Source organism: Chlamydotis macqueenii, chromosome Z, assembly GCF_036417535.1.
Source record: "Chlamydotis macqueenii isolate bChlMac1 chromosome Z, bChlMac1.mat, whole genome shotgun sequence".
NCBI classification, from domain to species: Eukaryota; Metazoa; Chordata; class Aves; order Otidiformes; family Otididae; genus Chlamydotis; species Chlamydotis macqueenii.
This window is the reverse complement of record NC_141593.1, coordinates 2,830,936-2,840,641: the sequence shown is the minus strand read 5'-3', so window position 1 is coordinate 2,840,641 and position 9,706 is coordinate 2,830,936. Positions and strand designations below refer to the sequence as shown.

At 47.8% G+C, this 9,706-nt stretch overlaps 1 protein-coding gene across 1 annotated transcript; it reads left to right on the top strand.

Annotated features, from left to right (window-relative positions):
* Positions 1 to 1,585: 1,585 nt before the first annotated feature.
* Positions 1,586 to 9,177, top strand: SIGLEC15 (sialic acid binding Ig like lectin 15). The gene is made up of 5 exons (XM_086771175.1): positions 1,586 to 1,637; positions 4,512 to 4,895; positions 6,617 to 6,976; positions 7,954 to 7,984; positions 9,081 to 9,177. The coding sequence occupies exons 1-5, from the start codon at positions 1,586 to 1,588 to the stop codon at positions 9,175 to 9,177; spliced, it is 924 nt and encodes a 307-aa protein (XP_086627301.1).
* The last annotated feature ends 529 nt before the right edge of the window (positions 9,178 to 9,706 follow it).

The following is a 9,706-nucleotide window of genomic DNA, read 5'->3' as shown; positions in this document are numbered from 1 at the left end:
ATGTGAAGAAAAATGGGGAAGGTACACAGAAAAGGTACACAGATGGGATAAGGACATAGGTCTTTTATTTGCTGTTTCCACCCCCTCTGTCCTCAGGTTTCTCTGCTGACAGTGGCATGTGTCACTTTTTACAGCTATTAAGGACAGTCTGCAAAGTGCTAAGAGCATCGGATCCCGATCCTCCTGCCCTGGGAGGACATGCATAGGGATGGAGCCAGGCTGTGAGTCATGAGTTGAAAAATACCAGCCTCTGCTGAGTAGCAACAGGTCCGAACCACCATAAAGAATAGCTCAGTACTCTCAGAGCCTCCTCCAAGAAGTCTGGGAAAACAGAAATCCCTCCCTTCACAGACATTGGGAGAGTAAGTCTAACTGTGACCAGAATAAAGTATGGGTTCAGAAAGCAGCAAACACAATGCTACCAAGTCTCCAAGTCCCTCCTCTGGGAGTTTTGCACAGCAAAAAACATAGGCAGAGAGTTTAGGGAGAAGAGGTGGGGAGCAAACGGGAGCCTGGCATCTCTGCTGGGGGAAGGCGCTGGCTCTTGAAAGTGGCAGCAGCCACTCAGCATCTTATATTGGCTCTGGGAGCCTTCCAGTGGCTGTGCACCCACCCCTGCCCATGGCAGGAATCGTGTGGGTGCTGCTGTCCCTGTCCCCAGAAAGGAGAGAGGCAGGGGGACCCTCCAGAGGAGGAGCTGCCAGGATGAGAAGAGGGAGTTGGACATCACCAGTCCAGTGAAGCAGTCTCCAGTCTGAAGCAAAAGCAGCAAACCTCAAGCAAAACCCAGGCAGGGAACACACACTCCAAGGGTAAACATAAGGATGTCATGGGACCACTTTATGGGAGAGGGGAGCATGGTCGACTCTCCACAAGCCCAGAGCTCTGCAGATTAGCGAACTGCACAGCAAATTTGCTAAAGAGAAACCCATCAGGAAAAGAGTGAGCATTTGCACAAGGATTCTTGGCAAAAGCTGGAGCTCAGCTTATTTCAAAAGCAGGTTAACAACAAGGAGGACTTGAGACTCATCGTGGTCACGGGAGCCACGGCACCAGGGCACTCTTCCATCTCTGAACCTCAGCACAAGTGCTCAGCTGATTTCAAAAAACAGTTTTTACACCTAAGGATGACAATCAGCCAGCATAAGGGGTAAAGCACCATTGGCTTGCTGGCTCCAGGTTCAGGAGGGGGAGCTGCCCCAAGCCAGGAGAGCAAGAGTCTCGCTTGCCACCTCCTTTGGCAGATTGCAAGGGCTTCCCCCAGAGCACCCGAAAGCCTGTTCCTTCTGCCCCATCACACAATGGAGTGGGTCTTTGCAGGCCCGGTCTGCAGTCCCCTTCCTTTAGCTGGAAAATGGTAATGCTCTGATTCCCTCTGTTGTGTTTTTCACATGACTGACCACAAAACTATTAATATCTGAATCCAGAGCTGGTTCAGCTAGACAACTCATTCCCTCCAAGGAGAGGAAAACCACAACTTCTTCCATCCCTGGAAAAACCTTTTGTGACTGCAAGACCAGCAGCTCAGAGGTAGCGGAGACGGTTCTGGTTTGCTGGTACACCTCAGTAGAGAACATCAACCAGCATGAGAGAGTTCAGCTTGTTTCTTCTGTGTCTCCTTCGCCTCTCCAGGAAGGGTGAGTTCTGAGCTTGCTATGAACCTCGGTCTGATCAGGGCTTTTCTTCTTGCTGTAGTTAAAGTGCCAGGGGAATTGCTTGGTACTCTCCAAGAATTGCACCATCCATCACGTTGCTTAAAAGGATCCTGAAATTCCAGGTGCATGTGAGAATACTGGAAAAAACTAAAAGACTTGCCTCTGCAATTGTCAGAGGTCTTTGGCTTGGGGTTTGGGGCTTTTTTTGCGTCTTTTGCTTTTTTAACTTGTGCAGGGAGTTCATCTAACTTTTCCCCTGTATGGTCAGTTGGATGCAGCACTTTCATCACCACCCAGAAGTGCTGTTTCACATTTCTAGGAGTTGTTATGCAACAGACACAATCTGCTCCAGTTCCACTGAGCACTGAAGCTCATGTTTAACTTCAAGTGCGCACTTAAGTTCCATTAAACTCAACGGGATTTGCTTAGGTATACTGTCAAACAGTGCCTATGGCAGTCTCCAGCTCTTGATCTTATTATTTGGTTCATGACCTCAAATAATTTCCACTGACAACTAGCAGATATGCTGCCCCGACAGCTCCTTTCAGGAGTTACGTTATGTACGGTGTGTAGGCTATTTGCCTGTGACCTTCAATCCCATGAACAAACAGAGGCTGGATATTCGCAAGAGGAAACCCTGGAAGCCCTGCTGTGCTTTAAGGTTAAATAATACACAAGATGCTGAGAATTCCCTCCACTCATAACAGAGGTAAACTGTGTTTCCACAGAAATGGGTGGAGCTGGCGACATCAGAAGCACTTATTTTTAATATTATTTCTCATGTAAAAGGCAAGGGGAGGTTTATGTGCTAAAAATAATGTTCTCTGCTTAAGATGTAAAAAAAAAAAAAAAAAAAAAGCAAACCAAAAAAGTAGGAGAGAAAAGCAAATCGTGTACTCAAAAGCACATGATCCGCAGTTCTCCAAAAGGGGTTACAATGACATGCTGTAAAATAAAATAACATGAAATAAACTAGAAAACAATAGCATTTTCTGTTGTGACTGCCAGGTCTTTGTGGTCAAAGTCCACGAGCTTCCTGGAGCTCCTGCGGCCGTGTACCCTTGTATGTTGGAACACCTAGGCTGCAGAAGGTGCTGATACAGTAATAATGGATGACAAGGCAGCCCAACTCCAGATCTCAGTAATCAAAATACTGCCTTGGCGCTGATTCTGGATAAATAACAATGGCAGAGAACCAGTCCTACCCTGGCCTTTGTCCATTGTGCAGCGCACAATAGGTTAATACGAGCTGCGCCGCCACTGAGGTATTTGTCAAATATTCTGGGGAACAGAGACATGAACAAGCAACAAATCTTACCTTAGAGTTTACTCGATTAATCTGACAGTGAAGCCAGCTAGACCAGGGATGGGTGGCAATTATTTACAGTATGCCTTTACATTTTTCGCAGTTCTTCTTAGCTATTGAGGAGAAAGCTCCTGCTTTAATGAAGCCATCAAGTGAGGATTTTAAGACAGGAACACAGCCATAGACGTTCCTGAAGCCACAATCTGCTGCTACAGCTGTTAAAATTAGCAGGACGGTGGACAGATACACATATCTATACAGAAAGCTGTTTGTTTGTGCTGTTGGTTCCTGGGGAAGAGAAATAGATGAGACACTGAGTTTTCCCTCTGTACCTCAGAGGTGGGGAGCATCCGTTCAGGTGAAGGGTCTTTTCATCATCAGACAGAAACTATCAGACCAGGTCTGGTGGCAACAAGGTTCAGCTCCCCAGACTGCGCTAGGATTTACTGTGACTAAATTTGGCCAAATCCCAACTGTTTGTGACAGCTCAGCTGGAAAACTCGGGATTTCCCCCACCATGACAGCAGGACAAGGACTGTCTGAGAACATACTGGCAGCTAGAGCCCACGTAACAAAAACCTGCTCTGCTTTCTGTACTGTCACAAGCATCTTCCTTCCTACAACCAGAGGTGATACTTGCCTGTTCTCACCAGCCCTTGTAAGATAAGTATTTATTCAGATCTTTATTCAGATCTTGTCACATCTCACAAGGAAGATGCTACTTTGTGGTGATGGCAGCACTGGTCATTGGAAACATCACCTGTTACTGCCTGCCCCACAGGTAACGCAATCACCAACTGATTAGTGGTTGGTTGTTATTATTATTATTAACAAATATTATAACATAGGAGTGTGTGGGAGCACACACTCAGGTGCAGGGCTGCTATACTGACTGGCTTTCAGCACCTAAAGCCATCAGATCTCTGAATATATGCAAGACTTATTTTTAGCTTTTTAGCTTCCTTTTTTTTTTTTTTTTTTTTTAAGAAAAAAGTAGTATGCTCCTGTAAGCACATAAATGTCTGCTAACTGCAAAAGACTGCATTAAACAACTTAAGGTCTTATTGTTCACTTTATAAACAAGAGGCTTCCTTAGAATTAAATTACTTTCAATGTGAGCTAGTCAGTCCCCTTAGCTCTGCTGCAGACTGGTACCCAGTCCAGCCACAGTAACTCACAATCACCTGCAAGTCCTCAGCAAGAACACCAATCAGCACAGGGCCCAACACGGGAGCAGAGCATCCATTTTCTGACCAACAACAGAGCAGATGCAGGAGGGACGCGTAATTTCCATCTTAAATGCTTCAGATAAATCAGTCTTGATCATAATTTTTACAAGAAGGGTGGTGAAACTCTGGCCCAGGTTGCCCAGAGAGGTGGTTGATGCCCCATCCATGGAAACATTCCAGGCCAGGTTGGACGGGGGTCTGAGCAACCTGATCTGGTTGGAGATGTCCCTGCTCCTTGCAGGGGGGTTGGACTGGGTGGCCTTTAACAGTCCCTTTCAACTCAAGCCGTCCTGTGATCCTATGATCTCTTTTTTCTTCTAGGTGTGCAGTCCAATGGCTGGTCCGTTCACGTCCCATCTGACATTACTGGTGAACTTGGGAAGATGGTTATCCTGCCCTGTACCTTCACACATCCCTACAAAACATTTGACCGGACCCTCACTGCCATTTGGAGGATCAAGGAACCTTACAACGGCACGATAGTTTTCAAGTGCGTTAGTCAGAGCACCAGTGAGCTCTGTAAGACTGCCATCAGCTACAAAAACAAATACAAACTGCTCGGCAACCCCCGGCACAAGGACCTTTCCATCAGGATTGACAATCTGACCTGGAGCGACAGCGAGAGATACTTCTGCCGGGTGGAGTTGTCTGGAGATATCCACGACAAGTATGAAAGCAGGAATGGGATAAAGCTGCATTTGATTGGTAAGAGGGCATGACAAAGGAAGCAAAGCCACTACGTAGGGAAGCGAGTCCCACAGGATGCGGAAACTGATGAGATGGTAACAGAAAATGACCTGAGATGGTCTTCAAAGGGTTGACTTTTCCAGCTTTGTGGATATTGTACAACATTTGGGCAGGGAATACTCATTGCCTTCTGCAGTCTGGCAGTATGAGGCGATGAGCGCAATGCAGGGAAGGGAATAGGAACAAAACGGGTAAGGAAACAGCCAAGCTTCAGCTGCCAGGGTAATCCTGGGCATCCCACTCTGTCCCTGCAGCACGGGATCTGTGCAGGCAGCAGAGAGGCAAGCTGGGGTCAGCAGCCCACAGGGTGGGGTTAAAGACATCCTGTTCATCAGAATCTAAACTGGAGAGCCTGGGTGCTGAGCACACATTCGCAAATGTAAGCACAAGACAGCCTGGATGGTAGCAGGGGATTGGAAAGACAAGATACCTGGTACCTGTGTGCCATAGGTCCAAACTCCTCCACAGCAGGAAACATGAAGTACAAACGGCCTGAAAAAAACAGCTCAGATCAAAAAAATTCAAATGGTAATCCCATCTCCCAGGGTGTTCTCACAGGTTGAGGGAGTGCTAGGAGACCCAGGTGGCCTCAGGAACAGACTCAGACCTTCCCCGTGAGTGCAGAAGTGCCATGTGTTGGATGATCATGCTTGTGAAGTGAAACTGCCTTACACTTGCTGTGTGCTGCGGGTGCAGACACTCATTTGATTCCCTTCAGTTTCCCAATGCCTTCAGGAACCAAATGGATGAAACAGGTCAACAGGTCCAGCAGGAGAAGGCCAACAGGGCAAGATAAGCTTGGTCCTATCAGCTACGCTTCCTTAGCGGACGTGTTGAACAGTGCATCTCAACATTTTACATTCCTCAAATTATCTTTGCCACTGTTCAGTCACACAATCCCATATGCTACAAATACAGCATACAAAATTGGTGGCCTTGTCTTGGTATTGGCATGCTACCCCAGAGCAACCAGGAACCTACACCAGCTGTTGGGTGGTGACTACAGGGTTGGAGAAAAGCATCAAAAATAGGTTGTAGCAAGCAGTGTAAGTGTTCCCTGGCAACAATTTGCCAAATGTCTCAGGCACCGAGCAAAGGGGTCCCACAAATGCGTCTCTCCATGTGTGCTCTGGAGATCAGAGAACAAGGGAACAGCCACGAGATGCTTGCAGGAGAGCACCGCGGTTGCCTTGTCCTGGACCAGGTGGAGATGCAGACAGTCCAAAAAGGTCACCAGTTGCACCTGTGCCTACATTGCAGATGGCAGTGGGCTGCGATTGACGGTGCAACTGCAGAAAGCAACCCATCTTCACGGATGATTCCCCTCCTACAGCACAGTGCCTCTGCGTTCTGCCACCATGGAAGGTCACAACAGCTGCAGCGACCAAAGCTCAGAAAACTGTGTAAGGCATCACAGGGTTAAAACACAAGAGTACACATCCCTGAACCCAGGCTTTGCTGGGTGAATCCCTTTCCTCCTCTATCCAATACAGGCAGGGTGGGGAAATTCAGGGAAAGAAAGTGCCAAGGAAAACATGGAAGGAGAGGTTTAATGCCAGCATTACCCTGATATAATGCACCGAGGGCCCACCAAGACCAAGTGCTCGTTCCAGGTGTGTTGCGTTAGACCTGCCTTTAAAACCTGATGCACTTTTCCTCCTCTGTTGTGGTTTCTGCAGCAGCCCCCAGGATCATTAACATCACCGTCACCTCCAACAGCGATCGCACCTTCCAGGCACGCTGCACTGCTGAGGGGGAACCAGCACCCGCCCTGACGTGGACCGGACCGCACTACAGCAACCTCACCTCCATCACCAGCATGAACCACCGCGTCACCAAGGAGCTCCAGTCCCTGACCCACGATGGAAAATACACCTGTACGGCCATCAACAGCCACGGGAGAGCGGAGGGGGCCGTGTACTTCTATAAATTCAAAGCACCCGACAGCTCCTCCTTCCTCATCCTGATCTTTGTGCCGCTGGGAACGAAAGTGCTCATTTTGGTGCTGATCCTGGGTTTCACCATTTTCTCGAGAGGAGGTATGTGTCGCGGTTTCCCTCAGGAGTCTTCCTCCATCAGACTGGTAACCAGCAATGGGATGCAGCAGATAAAATCAGGCAGGAGAGGTTCAGTTTTGGTTTTTTTTTTGTTTTGCCTTTTATTTTTTTTTAAGTGATTATATGATTGCTAGTAGGACATTTCAAATGGGAAATCTAAGAACAAGTAAGAAGGACTTCCTGGGTGGCCAGCTGTAGTCTGCAGATAGGAATGGGAGACCTCCTTTGGGAAGGGACCTTTGAAAAGACAGAGGGAGCAGGAATTTCCCTACACCCAAGAAGAAATGTTAATAAACTAACAGATGGGCAATTAGCACAGAACCTGCTGCCTGCGTAACCAGATTTTTTCAATTTTTTTTTTTCCCTTGAAGGAGGTGAATTACTACCTCTTCTCGTGCAGCCAGTGGGCAGGATTTGCCTTTGTTGCATTCCAGACAATAGTTTAATCTACTGGGGTGGGCATCGTCATTTTACAGACCTCACTGGCCTTGGTCCCCCAGGCCTTGCTACCCAGGTGCTTCCCCACTAGTGAAATCCCACTTTCCAGCCACACCAAGACCACGAGAGCAGGGAAACCCTGGCTTGTAGGAGATGAGAATCAGCTCATGGACTAAGCTTTGAAGAGACCTCCCCATGTGTGATGGCACGGGGAGGAGGGGACCAGGACGAGATGTCACATCACCGTGACTCATCTGTGGAGACAGTCTGATGTCAACACCTTGCAAAAGCCACTGCTTGCCTCGAACTGTAGAAGCTGTAAGACAAATCGAAAACATTTTGCTCCTTATATTCCAATGCCAAATTCCCACCCCCATGAAGGGGACCACGCACCTGACAAACGGTCTTCTCCCCATTCACTGGGGTGTCACAAGCACCCTCCAGTGCAGCTTCCTGACAGCTCTAGGTCAGTCCTTGCTCCGACCACTTTGCTAACCCACATCTTCCTTCCCACTTCACAGGTCCCTCATCCGCCCCATCCAGCCTGGCCCGGTAAGGATGTCCTGCCTTCTACTCATATTATTCAGCAGAAGGGCGGAGATGGTTAAGGAGAGAGTGTGGCAGGAAGCTAAGTTAAATTAGCAAAAGAACCACCTACCTGAGGGACAAATGAGAACAGGCTGGGATGGAGTCTGTGCCAGGCTGAGGAACGAACAAACAAGAGAGGGGAAACTGTGCAACAGAAACCCTCCCCTCCCTCTGCACCCCAGTCCCTAACGGGGCTGAAAAAGGGCCCATGCCAAAGACGATGAGCTCTGCCAAGTGTAGAAGAAGGCATGGAGATGCAAAACAGCCCACCTCAGAGCCAGCTCAGGTGTGGCAGGGCCCGATTCTTTGGCTGGCATCCACACCACACTCCCACAGTACCCTTGGCATTTCCCGTTACCCAGCACACCACCGATCTTGGACACTCCCGACAGGTGTAGTGGCCAAGCTAGGAAGGGATGGGGCAATAAAAACAATCCTCAAACTGAAAAACAGAAACAACCCTTAGGCTAAACCTAAAGCAGCTGTATCTGAGGTGAGTATATCTGCCTAGGGCTGCTCCCTTCTAACCTCTATGTGATGCCTCCTTCTCCCAGCTTTCCCAACAGACATGACCATTTGAGCAGGACACTCAGGACACAGCCAAAGAGGCAACAGGGCATTTAATCCTACAGTAAAATTTGTAATCATTATTTGCAAAGTATAGTTTTGCTAATTTAACAGTGTCTAACCCATACTGCACCTTGACAGTATTTGTATAGATACATACAAAAATGAAAGCTTAAAACCCAAGACCCTCCATGCTCCACCTGAGAAGATGCTTCTCGGGAGAGGTCTGCACAATCTCCTGAGGCTCTGAAGCAGCAGAACAGTAGTAGGAGTTAATGCTAACGGTGTAGGAGATCAGTCTGGATGCTTTAAGATGTAAAACATTAGATGCAACTGAGAAACTTAAAAACCACCTGCTGCAGAGCGGAGGATCCATATCAGACAGTATCGCAGACGTTTACTCTGACACTCCTTAGCTACTGCCTGAAGCCACTTAGAAAGTCTAGAGCAGCCAAAAAAGTGTCTTCACCTTATTCACTTCTTCCACTGCCAGGCCACAGCTGCAAGACTCTACCTACGAGAACTTTGACCGCAGACACGACGGCAGCCAGACTTTGCCGACAGAAAGAACAGCATCGAGACGCAGCTGAGGACCTGGGTGGTCTCATCCGCACCCACTTGCAGGGTTCGAATTCCTGTCTGCTCTGTACCAGGGTGCCTTTTCCCAGTGAACATAAGACTGCTGTTGACTGATGCACAGGTCAAACAGGTGCATGCTTTCCATCCCTGACACCGCTTACAAGCAAGAAAAGCCCTTAAAGGGAAAACAGAAGAAAGAAAAGAGAAAACAGAGGGATGGAGCTGGAAGGGTAGAAGAGGATCTACATAGGATGTCAGTTCTAACCAACTGGTGTGGTTTTAGCCTGTATCAAATAGTGTTTAGCAAGCAGATAAGAGTCTACCATTTTCTCACATCTTTTTGCTTTGGCATTTTTCAAATGTTACTTCAAAAAGCAGTTTTCATCACTCCACTTGTCAAACCACATGTAGCTTCCTAGAGCCGGCAAGTGAAATATTTTCATGTTTCCAACACCAGCTGTGAAAAAAATTCTGCTGGAATTTCTGCTGGGTTTTTTGTTATTATTATTCTTTAACTTCCAGAAGACGTTAATTAAGAGT

Coding starts and splice junctions, on each gene's coding strand:
- SIGLEC15 (XM_086771175.1), top strand. CDS start 1,586: ATGAGAGAGTTCAGCTTGTTTCTTCTGTGTCTCCTTCGCCTCTCCAGG. Junction 4,896..6,616: donor GATAAAGCTGCATTTGATTG/GTAAGAGGGCAT, acceptor TGGTTTCTGCAG/CAGCCCCCAGGATCATTAAC. Junction 6,977..7,953: donor CACCATTTTCTCGAGAGGAG/GTATGTGTCGCG, acceptor CCCACTTCACAG/GTCCCTCATCCGCCCCATCC.